Source organism: Coffea eugenioides, chromosome 2 (assembly GCF_003713205.1).
Source record: "Coffea eugenioides isolate CCC68of chromosome 2, Ceug_1.0, whole genome shotgun sequence".
NCBI lineage: Eukaryota > Viridiplantae > Streptophyta > Magnoliopsida > Gentianales > Rubiaceae > Coffea > Coffea eugenioides.
Genome location: NC_040036.1, coordinates 27,847,644 through 27,866,399, shown reverse-complemented (window position 1 = coordinate 27,866,399; position 18,756 = coordinate 27,847,644). Strand labels below are relative to the sequence as shown.

Below are 18,756 nucleotides of genomic sequence, written 5' to 3'. Positions count from 1 at the left end.
GATTGCACCTGTCCCAGTTGATTTCTCATGCTTTGCAGGTCTGAATCCGTCTTTTGTTGATTAGCAAGTAATTGCTTCATCATCTCTTCCATGGACGGACTTGAGTTTGAAGGGGGTGGTGGTGGTGGTAGGCGAGGATGATACTGCTGTTGGTGCCCTTGCTGTCTATTTGGCACAAAGTTAGACTGCCTATTTCCTCCATAGCTAAGGTTGGGGTGATCCCTCCAACCAGGATTGTAGGTGTTTGAGTACGGGTCGTACTGCTTTCTTGGCGCGGGCGCGTGGCCAGCCATGTTCACCTGTTCTGTAGTTTCTTCTTGAACCAGTGGACACATTTCCGTAGGATGACCCACGGCAGTGCACACCCCACACACTTTGACTTGTGAAGCACTCCCCACAGCTAATTGTCTTACGAAAGATGTTAATTCGGAGATCTGCTGTTGGATAGAGGACGTTTCCACCTCATTCACCCTACGCGTCGGGATGTCCTCTCTTGAACCAAACTGCTGTGAGTTCTCAGCCATCCCTTCAATCAACTCCCATGCTCCTCGAGGGGTTTTGTTCACCAACGCCCCTCCACTTGCAGCATCGATTATGCTTCTGTCCCTGAAAAGCAACCCCTCATAGAAATATTGAATGAGCAGTTGCTCACTTATCTGATGCTGAGGGCATTTGGTGCACAGTTTCTTAAATCTCTCCCAGTACTCATAGAGAGACTCGCTTGGGTGTTGTTTGATACCACATATCTCCTTCCTTAGGCTCGCAGCTCGAGACGCAGGAAAGTACTTGTCCAAGAATTTTTTCTTCAGTTGGTCCCACGTGGTGATACTACCAGGCGGTAGGTAGTAGAGCCAGTCTTTTGCGGAGTCCTTCAAAGAGAAGGGGAAAGCCCTCATCTTTATTTGCTCTTCTGTAATTCCCGGAGGCTTCATACTGTTGCAAACGACGTCGAACTCTTGCAAGTGCTTGTAGGGCTCCTCACCTGGTAGACCATGAAAAGATGGCAAGAGATGAATTAGACCAGATTTTAGTTCAAAGGGAGTGTCATCATTTAAATGTGGAAAAGTAATGCACAAGGGCTGCTGATTTAAATCAGGAGCAGCCAACTCCCTTAGTGTTCGTGCATTTGCCATAGTGACTTCCTCTTGGTCTGAATCACTTGAATTGTCACCAGACAAATTTGTCGGCTCAACCTCTGGATCAAGTTCCTGAGGTGCAATATCGTATTGCTCCTCCCTGAGCCGCCTGGTTTCTTTCCTCGTTCTACGCGCGGTCTTCTCTACTTCAGGGTCGAAAATTAATTCGCCTGTACGAGAAGAGCGAGGCATAAACTAGAAAAATACCAGAAAAAAAAATGAACTTAAAAAGAAACAAATGATTAACGCCAGTCCCCGGCAACGGCGCCAAAAATTGACAGGTGTCGAGCCTGTGCAATAATAAATACCTACTCGAGAAAAATGAATTTTCTGTGTATAGTAGTGAGTAGGGTCGAATCCACAGGGACTGGGAAAAATTCGATTCTTTTCAAGTTCGGGACACGGGGGATTTTTATCAGAAATAAACTAAAAATAATTAAACAATTTAACTAAAAATAATTAAATAATTTAACCAAAAATAAATAATTAATTAATACAATTATAAATAGCAATTAAATAAATGATAAATAAATTCTAGCCAAGGATACAACTACGCAGACACAGTCCATTCATCCGATCATTGATGCAAAGGTTCACTTAATTTTATTAACAGGCTAGTTATAGTCGCCGATAAACTCTAACGACCAGCTTTTCCTTAATTTATTAATAACCAAGGTACGACCGTTGATTACCCCTAACCAGGAAATACTCCTAGGTACGACCGTAGGAATTAATTTCCTAATTGCATTAAAAACTAGAAAAGCCTAACCCAAATTAATAACACGCTACGAGGGTTATTTAAATCAGATTGCATGTCCCCCTAGTATGTGAAAATACTAGTTGTCACTAATATTAACCAACTAAACAATTACGGATTTAATTGATTAATTTGACAAGAGATTAATAAGTCAAATTGCACATCGGGCCCTTGATATCCAATTAACAAAATAATCCCATGGAAATTAAAATAGAAAACATGCAAATATTAACAAATTAAGGAACACGTAAAATTAATTAGATCTCACAGATATTTGAGACTGCGTCTTCGCGTTGATCCTTGACTAGATGAGAAAATTAGCCACGCCTCATAAGAAAATCTTCACACAATTCAATTGAATTTAAAGACATCATCTTTCTTTGATAATTGAGAGAGTGAATAACAAAGCTCTCGGAAGAGAATAAGAAAATTGCACACTAGAATTCAACAAACCAAAACAACTCCCTATTCTCTCCTCTGGAATATCCCTCGGAGAGAAAACTAAAAACTCCTCTATCCTCCTACGGAGCTTATTTTGAGAGAAAACTCCAAAACTAGTCTAATAGCTTCTCCAGCTATCTTCTCATTCTCCTCTCCACTAGTTTTATAAGAGAACTAGTTACGTAGGAAGCAAATAGAAAAGCTACTTTCATCATCAAAGTCCACCTATGGCTAATGAGTATATCTCCCACAATAAGAACAAACTTTCTACGTGGTCCCCGCTTTGATTTCTTGTTGCTAGTGGATTTCATCATATAAATTCAATTCTTCATCAGCAATTCCGTTGGTTTGCACAATTTGGGCTGATGGTGGAAAGCTTTTAGAAGCTTTCACGCGTAGAGAAATCTTCTCAAGAAGGTCCCCTTTTAGCACTTTTCTGCTCCACTTTCTGAAATTATATCCAAATACCAAATATAAATATATATTGACAATTAAAACAATATTTGGCAAGGATAAAGAGGAAAATTAACAATAAAATTACTAACAATTAACACCCTATCAAACGCACACTTGGATTTCTTCATATATAGTTGATGATCTCTAAGCAGTTCCAGTACAGTCCTTAGATGTTGAACATGATCTTCCAGTGTGGGGCTATATATCAGGATATCATCAAAGAAAACTAAGACAAATTTCCTCAGGTAAGGTTGGAACACCTGATTCATGAGTGACGGAAAGGTTGCAGGGGCATTTGTGAGGCCGAAAGGCATCACCAAGAATTCAAAATGGCCACAGTGAGTTTGGAAGGCTGTTTTAAAGGTGTCCTGTGGTTTCACTCTGATTTGGTGATAACCTGCAGTCAAATCTAACTTGGTTTTAAACACAGCTCCTGATAACTCATCCAACAGTTCATCTAAATTGGGTATTGGAAACCTGTCTTTGATAGTGATCTCATTCAGCTTCCTGTAGTCCACACAAAACCTCCAGGTGCCTTCCTTCTTCTTGACTAGTAGTACAGGGGAGGCAAAGGGACTGTTACTGTGTTTCACAATACCTTTTTGCAGCATTTCAGTAACCTGTTTCTCTATCTCCTCCTTGTGACAGTGAGGATATCTGTAAGGCTTTAGTTTGAATGGCTGAGCCTCCTGTTTGAGAGGAATCTCATGGTCTACGCTCCTACTTTGAGGTAATGAGCTAGGAGTCTGGAAGACATCCTTATAGTCTTGTAGCAGGGCCTCTACCTCTTGAGGTGTGGGTTCTGACTCCCCTTTCCTATCCTTGTCCTGTTGGCCACTCATAGCCATACACATCTATCTCTTGTATTCTATAAATGTTCTTAAGTCCTTGCCCCTGATCAAATCCATGTCACAGTTATCTGCTTGGCCATGTAGGTGGATTTCATTTCCCTCATGGTGCAGGGATATCCTGAGCTGTTGGAAGTCGAATGTGATGGGACTGAAGTGTGTCATCCAGTCCACTCCTAGGATTAGGTCCCAACCTCCCAGTTCCATTACCTTAAGGTTATACTTGAAGTTGTGTTGATTAATCCTCCACTGCACCCCATTGCATATTGCATTGCTGGTGACACATGATCCATTTCCCATTATGACAGAGAATGGTTGATCCACCCACTGATAGCTTATGTCCATCCCAATTACAAGCTCACTGCTAATGTAGCTGTCTGAGCTCCCAGTGTCCACCAATATCATCACTTCCTCCCCATCTAAGATTCCAAAGAGTGTAATAGTCTTCCTCTTAAGAGCCTCAGATAAGGCATGCAGTGACATTTCCATGGCCTGTCCAGGATTCCCAGTCTGCTCATCTTGTTCTCCAAGAGCATCCTCAAATGCAGAATCCTCTTCCTCTTCTAGTGTCATGCAATTTGAGTGACGTACTCTACACTGATGTCCCATTCCATACTTCTCTCCACACCTGAAACACAAACCATTACTCCTCCTATACTGCAACTCCTGAGCAGACAACTTTGTTGGCTCTCTAGTATCCCCTGGTGAACTCCTAAACTTAGTGTGCTTAAAATTGCTAGTGGCAGGGACCTTGTAAGAATTGGTTCCAACAGAGGTGTTAGTACTTCTTGTTATGCCAAATTTGTTTTCTCCCACTGGCCTGGTGTTTTCCTTGGAGCTTTTGTTCTGGATTCTTATGGCTTGCTCTTGCCATTGAGACAGCTCGAAAGCTTCAGATAGTGTGGTAGGCTTCAGCATCCTAACCACAGGCTTAATTTCTTCCTTAAGTCCACTTATGAAACTGGAAATAAAATAGTTTTCATCCAGGTTTCGATTTTTGAGCATCATCAAAGGCTTCAACTCCTCAAATCTCTCCTGATAGTCCTCAGTACTGCCTATTTGTTGCAGTTTATTGAATTCTTCCACTATATCCTTACACGATCTATCATTAAACCTCCTACATAACAGATCTTCAAATTCCTCCCATCCTAATCTAGGCTTTTCAATTTTTACACCTTGAAACCATTTGTCAGCCTTGCCATCCAGATACATTTCAATGATTTCAACTTTATGCTCGTTCGGAACTTGATAATTCAAGAAGTATTTATTACATTTCCTCAGCCAATCCCTAGGATGTTCTCCAGAAAATAGCTGTAAATCAATTTTAGGAGGATTTGGAATCTGAAACTTACTCCAGTCCTTCTTGAGGAGTTTCTGAGCTTCGCCTTTTGTTTGTATCCTGCAGTGAGCTGGTGGAGTTGGTAAAAGTGGCGTCTGATCTACTGGCATTCTTCCGTCCCCTTCGGTAGTCTTCTCCTTCATAGGAGTCCTTAGCAGAAGATTGTTCAGCTTTTGCTCCAAAATTTTGAGAAAATTTTGCTCCATTCCTGATAATAGGCTTTCCATCCGTTTGCTACTCTCTTCTAGTTCTTGTTTCAAATCCTTTTTTATTTGCTGCTGCTCCGACTATGATGTATGGAGAGATTCTACCAATTCCTGCAGCTTGATTTCTTGTTTCTTCACTTGCTCCTCCAATGACCGGAATCTAGTGCCTTCTGCCATTGCTAATGGTAAGTTCCAAGGATCTTCTTGCTCTTGATACCAATTTGTCAGGAACTTAAGTGCAATTGCTTATATCGGAATTACGGTTTGGAATTGAAATTGAAAAATGAACTGAGAAGGTTGAAGAGAGAGAGAATCAGAGAGAATGAGAAAAGGAAGAACAGAATTAGAAGAAGAAAATGAGATACACGTTATTACTCAAAAGTCTGTATCTCTACATGCGTGGGCCCCTATTTATAACAACTTAACAACCTGCAATTGCTAAGTAACTGACTTAACTAACTACTAACCCAAACGACATCGTTTTGACCTCTAATTGAATTATGCCCAATTAGACCTCAATTCAACAAATTCATATCCTGACACCGAGTCGTCTCGGTCTCGGCTGAGACTTCGAACCATGGTCTTGGTTGCATCTTCAAGGCTTCAATCCCAAGTCTTTTATTAATCTTTGATTTATGTCCTGTCTAGTTGAATGGGACAAAAGAAAATCCCCCTCGGGTATTGTCGCGTAATAAGATACTAGCAAAATATGACCGTGCTTGCGCACGGTGGAAAAATATTTTTGAATATGCCCAGTAAAAGTTAATAATGATAAAAATTGTGCTTAATTACTTGTTAATTTCTTAAGGAGAATACTTTTTAGTAGTATAATTCAGTAGTTGAAAATAAATTGCACACATGTTTTAGGCCTTAGGAAAGAATGAAGCGGTACTATAATGAAGCATCTTAGCAAAAGATGGATGCAACCTCGAAGCCAACAAATGGGTCAATGGTGGTATAGGTAAACGATTAACAAGAATGAAACTTGTCTAAAGCAAATAATTCTAAACTTTATTTTATCTATCTTGATAAGAAAAGCATTTATCCTTAATTTAAATAGTAGCTAACATGACAACTAATTTTACACTGGCAAGCTGATCAGTCTATCCTACTTGCAAGTTGGCCACAATCTTTGGAAATTGAGCAAAACTCATGCGCTCCGTTACAATTGTTTTTTACCCTCGCTCAACTCTGAGAAAGTTAAAAAAAAAAACCAAGAAGCTAATCTAAATACATGTGTATCAAATGTAGCAAGAGTGACAAATCATTCCCATCTGAATTAACTTGCCCTGTAACGTTCAATGGATCATTCTACATAACACAATTGAGCCATTGGATCTGGAATTAAATTGCCCTGTAACGTTCAATGGATCATTCTCCATTAACACAATTGAGCCATTGGTACTGCACACAACTCCACTGTTGCCGTAGTTGCCTCCATTTTCACCAGCTCTAGGCAGGATTTACCTTCAAACCTTTTCGCCATAACCACTATAAGCTTGCCTTAACAATCACATCAATCCCACGTGCCACCAAGTTAATAAGTACAGCTCCATCAAAGTTCGACTTTCATCAATTCCCAAATTCGGACTGTATTAATTTGCTGAGACCACTGCTGACACATTCCACCAGCTCCACTCGCTTTCCTTAATTCTCCAAGTAAACTAATTCCAAAAGGAAACCGTTGCAAAGGATCCTTAGCTTGACTCATCATGAAGCACAACATTCCTAATGGATTTGATTTTCTGTAAAGTTATTGAGTAAAATAGATGCAACTAAAAAGATAGCAACAGGGAAAATAACATAGCTAAATAAAATTTAACACGCGTGGAGTAAAAAATTAATTTAAGAATTTTAATATTTACAATAATGGATTAAAATCTATATCCAAAACTAATAGGTAGCGCTCACCCTTTGTAGCAACACAAGAACAAACATAAGTAATTTTCTATTACACTGTATATTGGCTAATATTTACAGCCTTATAACACAATGCAAATCTTTTCAGCCGGAATCCCTCAAATTTAAACAAGAAATTTGATGAAAGGTAGACTGCAAAACTTCCAAATAGTTCATGTTTGCATTGTCAACCGAACAGCAAATATAGGACTCTAATAGCAAAGCAACAAGTGAAAACACAACTACATACGCATATACCACCAATGGCACTTCAGGAGAAACAGGAAGACGCTTAACAAATTTGCTTCATGGTTCAAGCACTGAATTACAATAACAAACTATTGGTACCTAAATTTGATCGTGATGTTAATCTAAAAATGTGAAGCTTATTGCACCAGAAATACCTCATCTTTTTAAGGGGTCCTGCAATTTCCTGGATACCCATCTGTATTGATACGACTTGGAGAGAGAGCTCTTTTTGTTATTCAAATGGATTTATGAAGGTTGTGCTATTAGCTGCTGGTTTATGTTTTGCTTTCTTCTTACATGGTAGAGAATCGACTCTTCACAGCATTATCAATCCTATTTGTACAGACGAAAATTAGGCCACACCAATGAATACCTTTTATGACTAAGTCTAAACTGCTCAGAATTATTGAAATACTGAAAAAGTAGATCTGATCACCTTGCATCAATACTTGCCTAAAAACAATCTTGCAATTTTAGTCCATCTGTTCGCAAATATCTTGTAGGCTTGCATATCATGTTTAGATTTCAGAAATTTAATAAGATTGGTGAAATTATGCAACCAATCCTAGATCCAATGTCATGTAATGGATAAATCAATTTAGCATATTTGAAGTCAGGGAAAAAAATGGAAGCAAACATGAATAACATCCTCCAGTTACTCTATCCACTCATTTCATAAAACTGGATGATTCCATAAAGACGAAAATGTCGCAAAGGCCCCATAATGTGCGAATAGCCAATAGCAGCAAACTAAGGTAAAAAACAGATGATACAAGGGTAAAAGCAAGCAATAGTTAGATTCCTAGAAGCAAGTAATAAATGTTTAAGCATTCTAGATAACAGAAAATATCTAAAAATCAATTACAATGGCCCTCAAGCAAGCCCTGCCCATATCAGAAGTCAGAACATTTATTAATTTTAAATTTAATCCATGGCAACCCAAATAACCATTTCCATTCTATAGAAACAAAAAAAATGAGGGAAACTGTGATAGTAAGCCAGTTATTCAGAGGTTGAGTACGTAAAGTACAACATGAACTTAAGCACCTAAGATCCAAAGGTCTGGTTGCTTAAAGAAAAGACGCACAAAATCTAACCTGAGAGCAAGCTTTGGTGTCGTTCACCCCTTCACTTCCCCTCGCTTTCTCTTCATGGCTTTGGTGTCGTTCAAGAGCCCTAGCAAGCTTAGACTGCCGGAATATGCCATGGCAATGAAGTTAGTTCCAAGGATTCTTTGAAGTCAAATTCGGGCGACTTCAGGAAAGCATTCAGCATGATTGATGGGTTAATTTCTCGTCCCCTTTTCTCCAGATTGTCCATTGATTGATTAAGGAAGGGGAGCTTTTATCCCGTCAATGTAGAAGACTGAAGTTTAATATGAAAAGAGATGATGATCATGGCAGTGGGTCATAACAATTGTCTGGGGTTTTTAGAGAGGGAAAAATGGAGAGGCATGAAGGAGGTTGAGTTGCAAATGGTGATTTTTGAGAAATGAGAAAAGAAAGAGAAGATGCAAATGGTAAGAGAGGAAGGAGGTGAATAAAACGAGGCTTTTGCCTCGAGCCCCTTAAAGCTAAAGCATCGTTCCTTTTTTATGCTTTTCATATAGACATACTTTGATTTCTTTTGGGTTCCAAGACACAAAAAAGAGCTTTTTATGTATTTTTTTTCCCTTTGAGTTCCAAGACGCAAAAGAATTCTACCTAAAAACAAATTCTTACAAAATATGCATGTGCACTGCACATGGGAGGACGACCAATGTTTTGGCAATCTCCATTCCCACTTTATATACATTCTTTAAATCTTTAAATGAATGGGATGCAGGCCACGTGATTTGCACACGAGCTGGAGGACGAAAGACCAGCAAGAACCCAAGCTCCATTCTCACTTTATATAAAGTTCTTTATATACAATACTTCCAAAGTTAATAAGAACTAATTCCAAGCCAACAGGTCCCTTTTTTTTTGCCCCTTTTTCGGTTCTTGTTCATCTTTTGTTTAATAGTAGAAGTCTGCTTGCCTGGTTTTTTCCAAGTCAACATATTTGCTTCGACAATATCCAACATTAGCTAGACGTAAATACCAACCCTCAGTTTACAGCAGATCAAATTTAGTACAACTTATCCAGGGAAGAAGATGGTAAACACGAAGTTCCCATTGGCAGAAAACAAATAGGATCACTACAGCCATAAATAGACAAATAAACTAGTATACAATAAATTTTCTCAATGGCCACCCACCCCCGCCCCCCACCACCACTCCCCCAAAAAAAAGTTACATTTCCTACGAATTCAAAGAACATCAATTGGTTGATTTTAACCAAAAAAAAAAAGATCTGATGAAAGATCAGCTATATCAATTATGCTCATATGATTTGTACTGCTAGAAGAACAACATAATGAACTCTTAACTACTTGTAAAAGGTGGGATTGGTGAACACAAATTGGAAGTGGTCAAAGTGTACAGAAAAAACAGATAAAGAATGAGCTATTCTTTAAGAAAGCAAGTCCAGCTACTATGCACTTTTATGGAGTGGATGGGAATCATGGGATACATATCCTTCATTCCTTTGTTGAAGCGGAGAACTATGATGCAACTCATCAAGTGCTTCTGACCACGTGCAAAACTGTCTTGCAGAGGAGTTTATCTTCAGGCCTTTTGGGTTTCAATTCGCAGATTTAATGTTTTCTAGTAACTCCACAACTTGTTCCATTGATGGTCTCAATAGGGGATCATACATAAGACATTTTACAGCAAGCTGAGCCATTTCTACAGCACCTTTTGAAGAATATTTGCCTTCTAAGCGGATATCAATTATATTCTCCAACATTCTCCTGTTAGTTAAGTGAGACGAAATGAAATGATGCAGCCTGGATCTCGTAAACTTTGGATGATTCACACCTATACCTGTCAGCATTTGGACCAATACAACACCAAAACCATATACATCGCTCTCCATAAGCAAATTCCCTGTTTAAAAAGAATTAACACAATTGAGACTACATCTTTCTCTCGGCATCTTGTGCAAATTAAACTTCTATAAAGAAAGTTTACTCAGAGCTTCTGCTCAACCTCGAGTACGTAAGTGACTGAGATTTCTGGTTGGATTACCTGTCGGATAATACTCAGGAGCAGCATATACATAACTTTCCGGGTTACATTTGATGGGATCTGCTTCATAGTCGATGTCAGGAGGATCTATCCTAGTCACACCATAACCTGATATCTTCGCATTGTATGCCTACAAAGAAATTGTGTAACAAGGAAATTAGGCTTGTCTTGCTTATATGGTGTCGTCAACATTAGTTAACAATGGAAATCAGCAACCTAAGTGTAGGCAGAAACCTCCAAGCTTTGGCAAACAAATTTATGAGAAATCTTGCTTGCAATAAATCAATATTTGTTGAAATCCTGCATCCAACTTACATCATCAAGCAAAATCTTTGAGGGCTTGAAATATCTATAGAAACCTTCTCCCATGTTCTTCTGGTTAAAGGAACCTTTTCTCTCTAGTGCATGTAAGAATGCCAGACCTCGGGCTGCTCCAATTAAAATCTTAAGCCTTATGTCCCATGGAAGTGGCTGAACATCAGAGTACCCTATGGAATCAAAGCAACACGAAATTGATTTCTTAGGATGGCAGATCAGTATAGCTGGTGGTAGACTAACTGAAATTGTTAAAATCAGAATCATAATCTACATGTAAAAAGGTGAGAGTCCAAGCTGCCTCTTTGCATATATTCATAGATAAGTAGTGGCTTTTCATTCTCCCAACAGTAGCCAAGGAGCTTAACAAGGTTAGGATGAGAAAGCCTTCCAAGTATGTTTAGCTCAGCCTAACCAAAAAAAGAAGGGGGAGAGAAGTGAAACATTGGAACAAATCCGAAGAATTTTGCAGTAGACAAAGAAAGTTAAAGTTTCTTAACAGATCATAATTAGGAGGACTAATCTACTGGGTTGTCCTTATATCTACCTCAGAAGTGAAGGAAATTAATTACTGCAAAAGAGATAGCAGCATACATTTACAGAAATGAAGGTCTCAGTAAAGCATATGCTAGAGACTCAAATCAAAAGACTGGAGCAAAAATAGTGAAGTGAGGAGAAATTAGAGGATACTGGATATGAAGTGACTGTCAAATATAAGTTAGTGACAAGTTTAGTGTGTATTACCTGCCAGTCTTTAAGTCCTAGCACAGTGTCATTGTAAAATCTTTTAACAGCAATTAGTGATTGAGTGCCACTCTTTGCGGTTGACTTATAATGAAGCAAACCTTTGTGCACTCTCCCAAATTCACCCTCTCCCAGCAAGGTGTCAGTTCTGAAATTTCTGGTAGCAATCTTGAGTTCCAGATAAGTAAAAGCACATAAACTGGGGCTGTCCAAGATCTCTCCATTTGGCTTAACCTTTTCAGTGCCATTAGCATCCGAGAACTCATGGTTACCTGAACTGGAGCTGCCGCATGAAGAGGTAATGTGGTTGGACGGCGTTGTCCATCCTACAACATACCGATAAGCCCTTAAAATTTATAAGATTATCAGTACGTAATGAACTAAAGCTAGAAATGATCTTGTTCCCATGCTGTCAAAATCAAAACTAAAGGGGACACCAAAAACATATACAAGGAAAACTAATCTGGTACACATTGTATTTCATCATGCAATAAAATTAAGTTAGTACTGAAGTGGTAAAGAAATGCAAAAGAAAAAGGCAGCCAAAAAATCATCAGTCAAGTAAATTTCTTTTCTTGAATGCAAAAAGATATCAAAGAATTACTAAATATTAATATCAGAAGAATAGTTGCACCTTCTGATGTAGTGTTGCAATCAGATAAATTTACCTAGTACTTTAGATCCCTTAGTAATTTCTGGCCTTGTAAGAGCTGGGCCAAGTGAATTGGGATGACCAGCACGCTGAAGGTTTTTGACAGTGAAGGTAGCTGATTTGGTACCTTGTAAAGCCTCAAGTACTTCTTCCATTTGGGGCCGCTTAGATGGTGTGGCTCTGAGACAGGCCTTGGCAACAAAAGCAACTGCCCATACTTCCGTCAAATCATGTGTGATTAAAGTTGGGTCTACAATGTTTACAATGAGTTTCTTGTTGTCTGGATTAATGTAACGCAGGGTGTTTTCCATCCAAGCCTTCATAATTGAGTCATTGGCATCACTGATGCCCAACTCTCCTGTGATTAGTTCAAGTAAAACCTTTCCAAAGCAATATACATCGTAGGCACATGTTGCATTAGATGTACCTGGTCATTCAAGATAAGAGTTCGACTAGTGAAATCAGTTCAGCCCCTTAACCTTCTGGACTTTTTAATCAAACTTCCTCCAGATTTATATGTGAAGCAGATTAAATAGAATTGTTAAATGAACAAGAAGGAATTTGCCTAAAAAAGTCAAGCTTACTTCTGCACATAAGCAGAGGAATCAGCTTCTTAGGTTCTATACTTTTGCCTTTTAAACTCTTTCACAACATCACAAGAACACATTGTTTGAACGTTGTTTGCTTAAAAGAACATTTCTCCAGCTAATTTTCCTTTTTAACCTTTTTTTTTTGTGATAGACCATGCTGTCTGCTTCTTTTTGCAACATCATATGCTATACCAGAATGAGAGAAATTCTTTTTGCCAAAAATAGAAATTCCACAGACAACTAATGGGAAAAGTAACCAAACCATCTGTCATTCTAAGGATATCAAACATTTTTAAAAAGTCCCAAGGTGGTCAAGAAAGATGGTTTGCCAAGTATAGTCTAGATGGCAATGGTGTCAAGTTTTTTAAAATTTCACTGACATAAGGCGGAACAATTCCTGTTTTAAACAGAGCTCCTGGTGATCATGGTAACAGCTTCAAGCCATCTTTGTATCTTTGGATATTGCTAGTGACCTCTCTCTGCTCTGCAGATGCTTTAAAAAATTGACCCTAAAACTAACAGTCAAGCTACTGGCATTTCAAGTAGGATAACAAAGAAGGAAAGTGCAGGATGTAAAAGTAATCTGAAAGTCCCGTACCAGAATTGCTTTGTTCAAAACCCCTGCATACAAAGAAAATCTGTCAAAAACCTAACAACAATAAAAACGAAACATTTAGAAATGAAGCCAAATTGGTCAAAAGAAAGAGGCTAGTTTTAATTTAATATGGTTGAAGTACCAAGCACATGAGGACTCAAAGCAACTCTCATAAATTACAATTAAGAAATCTATTCTATTTTCTCACATGATTCTCTGGATCATAGTTACTGTCAGCTACTGCAAGCATCAATCTATGCTCTCCCAAGAATAACCTTATTTGTACATTTAAGCCAAGCAAATACTAACCTATGGCTCGATTTTTGTAAGTTCATCAATAAGAGAACTGCTATAAGTATCGATATAAAGTAAAAACTTACTTTGGCAACCGCAGCAACCTTGCAATCCTGTTCTGATTGCTGTCCTTTTCTTCAAAACAAACCTCAGCAAGGCTCCCCAAATGCACTTGAAAGTCGGCATCAAGCAGAAAGCTGCTAGCTCGGATATCTCTTTAAGAATCAAAGTGAAGCAAGTGAATTGCCTTATGATAATAATCCACACTCAAAATCCTTCCCAAGCCCTCAAAAGCGAAAATTGCCTGGAATAGATTTGGGATACCTATGAACAAGGGGTGGAAAACATTCATGATGTAGATAATATAAACCCTCTGCAGCTTCAGTTGCAATCTTCAACCTTGTTATCCAATCTAACGGTGGTACTCTGCTATAACCCTCATCACTACCCGAGACACTTTCTCTATGCAAAAAATTGGACAAGTCCTTATTAGGCATGTACTTGTAAACTAGAAATTTTTTGTTTCTACTCTCGAAGCAATATCCCAGAAAAGGGATCAGTCTGGAATGATAAACCATCCCACAAATTTCCAATTCTGATATTAAATAAAATTCTGTGTCTACGGGCGACAGATGAAGTTTCTTAACTACCACTTCAACCCCACTTTCGAGAACACCGTAATAGAGATCCCCGGAGTGGCCGTGCTTGATGAGATTGGAGTCGCTCAAGAAATCTGTAGCTTGAAGAATTTGACGATACGTAAATGAATCCCCAACTGATAAGCTCCTGAAATTTAAAGATGAAACTTGGCCGATCTGAGAACTCAAATTAAAGGATGGAGATGCTGATAATAGTGATACTGAGGAAACTTCACTAGGGGTTCTCAGAGCAATGAGCCGGAGCTCCTCCCTGTTCAGAGTAGCTCTAACTAGCCTTTCCCAATTGTCATAAATCACAGCCATGTATGATGATCAATCCCTTCTTCCTGTAATGATGACAAAAACTATTAATTGTGGAATGTTATGGTACAGAAACCAGAGAGGCCAGAGTTTCTTTGCAGGAACCAGGGAGGAACAAATTAAAATGAAGGAATCAATAAACAATGAATCAATAGAGTGATTTATGTAAGAACCTGAACTTTTATTAATTGAATCGTGATAACAACTTCAAGAACAGAGATGGCGGATAAAAGCTAAGAAGGGGTAAGAATTGTAGGAAAAATTGGGAGGGAAGCTGAGGATTGCTCCTCAAGCAAATACAGACGAATCTGGATGGAATAATGTTTCAAAGCTGCTGCTACTTGAGCAGAGAGGGCCTCCTTATAAACTAACAAATCCTAACAGATTACTAAAACTAGGTCAAATAAAAGCAAAACACGTGTCTTATTGCATCTGCAAGTTGCATCTACAAGTTGCCGCGCTTGAAGTTCTGTTAGAACAACTGAAACCCCAGGAAAGGCGTGATTCGTCGGCCACGCTTTTGACAACCTCTTGAACCAATGTCCACGCCTTCAGCTCTTGGTATCCACGCCTTTATGTTCTTGCTTCCTGGTTTCTGCTTACTCACGCCTTTTGTAACTGTTTTGCCCAGTGATTGCGCCTTTCTACTTCTGACATTCACGCCTTCTTTGTTCCTGCTGCATAAGTCTTGCTTCCATCTTTAGATAGCTTCTCTACTCCATCACAATACCTCCCCCTTGCAACAATCCTTGTCCTCAAGGATGTCGAACAAAGTTCCAGGCTTCCAAACAAAGTCTTCAGATTGATATTTGGCAATTCGCAGCAAGCAAGTAGTATAAGGAAATAGCAAAGCTTGCTGATTCTTCTGAGTTTGATAAGGTTGGTGGTCAGCCAGGCCTTGTGGCTCCAAAATGTTTCCCACCTTTAAAGTTTTAAATTGCCCATCACTCCCAAAGTCAGGCCCTGGAATTAGTTTTAGCTGAGCAACAAGAGCTGAAATCCTAGAAGTAGCACCACCAACCATAAATAATCTTTTAAGAGCAGCTTGATCCGGATAATGCAAACCAAGGGATTTCTCTACTGCCTTCAAATGGTCTTGCAGGTTAGCATCAACACAACCAAGCAAGGTTAGAAGTCCTGCTGTTACTCCTGGATTTGAAACAGATAGGAGAATTCCTATGTAGCCATTACAGGCCAAGCCAGCCAGAAATTGCAGACCAAAGTACCAATTTGTTCCCTCTTTTAATTCCAAGAAATTAGCAAGTACTGATATAGCTTTTACTGGTGCATGTACCTGTATGATATCCCTATCTTGAAACACTATTGCTGGTAATATGCCGTAAACCAATGTGCTATTATCCTTACTAAAGTCAATTTGACTACACCATAACAAAGATTGGGAAGATATCTCATTAAGAAGTTCACTTTCCCCAACCTCCATAATCACAATTTTACTTTTGTGACCACATATAGCAAGAGTAGAAAGTTGCCAAATGGAAATACGGACACCATAGATAACTGTTGTACACTTCTCTACTTCTCCTTTCTGTGGACATCTTCTTTCAAGCAATTTGAAGCTGCACTCCTGTACATATTTCAATTGTTCATTGTTGAAGTTTTCAAGCAAGATAACCTCACCGGGGTTGAACACGAAAATGAATGCATTTGCATCCTTTTTCACCCCAAGTGCAGTGTTTTTCACTATCCAAAATGAAGACAGAGAGCAGTACTCATCCACAGCAACATTAGGATTGCAGTCCTTACTTAATTTAGGCAACCCTTTGATCAAGCAAACAAGGTGTTCAACTATTGCAATGTAAAATATACCTTGCATCGAAACCGCACCAATTTTAGAGTCATTACAGTCTTTGCTCATTGCTATTTTAGTACCGCCTCCAGGATCAAATATCAAGTCATCAAGTGGTCTATTTTGTTGCGAAGGAACAATATTGACAGCAACATCATGCTTTTGCTCATCATTATCTATTTTCACAAGTTTAGATGCTAACATAGATTTTAGATATGAAGAACAGTTTCCAAACCGATAACCACTACAGGATAACTGATTCCAATTGATTTTCACCTCAGTGAACTTTTGCTTTACCTCGCGGCTGACCGAAGACCAATTTCTGGGACAATGGAGCGGTGAAACAGAGTTAAATATTTCCTTGTCTATAGAGCCTTGTTGCCAAGCTAGCTCTCCTATAATCAATTCATAGCTAAGCCCTTGAGAGATAACACAATCGTTGTGAGCCAATCTATCAAACACTTGGTTTATAGCTTTTTCTTCTTGATAGTCCCTTGCTGATGTCTTATGTTGGTTCTCCTCTATGGCCTCCTCAGGGGAGCCATTTCCAAATCTCTCACAGAGAGCATTGCAGAGTTCTTCCCAAGGAGTATCCTCCCTTCTACTGAATACACCATGGAACCAGATATCTGCCTTATCTCTGAAATAGAGTTCTGCAACCTCAGACCTCATTTCCTCCTCTACTCCATTGATTTTGAAGTACTTGTTGGCTTTTCTGATCCACTCCCTGGGATTCTCCCCTGTGAATGGTGGCAGGTCCACCTTGGGCAGCCTAGTGAATGTCCTGTTTTCCTTGAGCTTAGATCTATCTAAAACTCCTTTCTGCACCTCTTTCCTCCTGCCTCCTTCCTGATGACCTGAGTCCAGCTCTGAGCTGCTGCCTTCTGTATCCTTTCCCTTATCGTTCAATTTGGCCAGCATTTGTGCCATCATGCTCATCATGCCTTCGTATTTCTGGTCCAGATTTTTGAGAGCCTTCTCAGTGCTCTCCTGCCTGTGCTCCATGATCCTGACAGCCTGGTCTAGTCCATCACTTCTGTTAGCAAAAGTTCTAACTACACTCCCTAACTCAGTGATTTCTTTCCTCATTTCGTCCTGATTCTTAGTCATTCCCAATGGCTCGTAGCTAGCTCTGATACCACTGTTATGGACCAGAAACCAGAGGAACCAGAATTGGCATGAAGCAGAATAAATCAAGCTTAATGAGATGGAATCAGTCAACAATGAATCAATGAAATAGTGAGCGAATGAACTTCAGCTTTCATTAATTGAATTCTGGTAACGTATTACAAGAACAGAGATAATGGATTTAGCTAAGAAGGTGGAAGAATTTGAAGGAAGATTTGGGAGGGAAAATTGAGGAAATGCTCCTCAGCAAATTCAGATGAATCTGGACGAATGATTTTCAAAAACTGCCAGCTACTTGAGCAGAGAGGCCTCCTTATAAAGCTAACAAATCCTAACAGATTACTAACTAGGCCAATAAAAGCAAAACATGTGTCTTATTGCATCTGCAAGTTGCATCTACAAGTTGCCGCGCTTGAAGTTCTGTTAGAACAACTGAAACCCCAGGAAAGGCGTGATTCGTCGGCCACGCTTTTGACAACCTCTTGAACCAATGTCCACGCCTTCAGCTCTTGGTATCCACGCCTTTATGTTCTTGCTTCCTGGTTTCTGCTTACTCACGCCTTTTGTAACTGTTTTGCCCAGTGATTGCGCCTTTCTACTTCTGACATTCACGCCTTCTTTGTTCCTGCTGCATAAGTCTTGCTTCCATCTTTAGATAGCTTCTCTACTCCATCACAGACTAGTAGCATAACCACGTATCAGAGTGTTGTACATATATGTGTTTGGTTGGGGTGTTTGGGTAAATATAGTGTGGGCATACGAGAGGCTGTCAATAGAGGAGGTGGCTGCAGCCGTCATTAGGCGGCTGGCGGCAAAGGGTTGTTGGAAAAGACCAGTTTTGAGCATATAAGCATGAGCTTGATGGAGCTCTGAAATGGAAGTGGCCATTTCCGTGAAAGAGATGATTGGTGGCGGTGGTGGTGGAGAAAAGCTTGTAAAGATTGCAGACATCTTTTGTTTGTTTCTTGCTGAGTTGAAAGAAAAGAGGTGCCAATTATGATCAATTACTCACATTTGAATGCAATTACAAGGTATACCACAGATTCAGAACTAATCTGTGGTAGGCTTTTGCAAATACAACATAAAAGACAGCATAATATAACTACGGGAAAACATGGTATACGGGTAAATTGCAGTCGAAAAGCTCAAATTTTTCGAGCATTAATCAATTTTAATTTATCAAAGAAACCATGCATTTCTTGTGTATAAATTGCTTAGATTAATTCCAATG

General features: G+C 39.3%; 1 protein-coding gene and 1 non-coding gene across 2 annotated transcripts; one reads left to right on the top strand and one right to left on the bottom strand.

Annotated features, from left to right (window-relative positions):
* The first annotated feature begins 654 nt into the window (after positions 1-654).
* On the top strand, positions 655-761 carry LOC113764244. The gene has a single exon (XR_003467527.1). It is a non-coding gene; the product is annotated as a small nucleolar RNA R71 (small nucleolar RNA).
* Positions 762-10,046: 9,285 nt separating this feature from the next.
* Positions 10,047-14,886, bottom strand: LOC113760702 (probable LRR receptor-like serine/threonine-protein kinase At2g16250). The gene is made up of 11 exons (XM_027303383.1): positions 14,764-14,886; positions 13,956-14,616; positions 13,718-13,846; positions 13,341-13,363; positions 12,169-12,579; positions 11,501-11,826; positions 11,031-11,166; positions 10,757-10,929; positions 10,442-10,571; positions 10,238-10,300; positions 10,047-10,164 (listed from the first exon to the last, which is right to left on the bottom strand). Exons 2-11 carry the CDS (start codon positions 14,591-14,593, stop codon positions 10,145-10,147), a joined length of 2,049 nt encoding a protein of 682 aa, XP_027159184.1. The 5' UTR covers positions 14,594-14,616; positions 14,764-14,886; the 3' UTR covers positions 10,047-10,144.
* Positions 14,887-18,756: the final 3,870 nt, after the last annotated feature.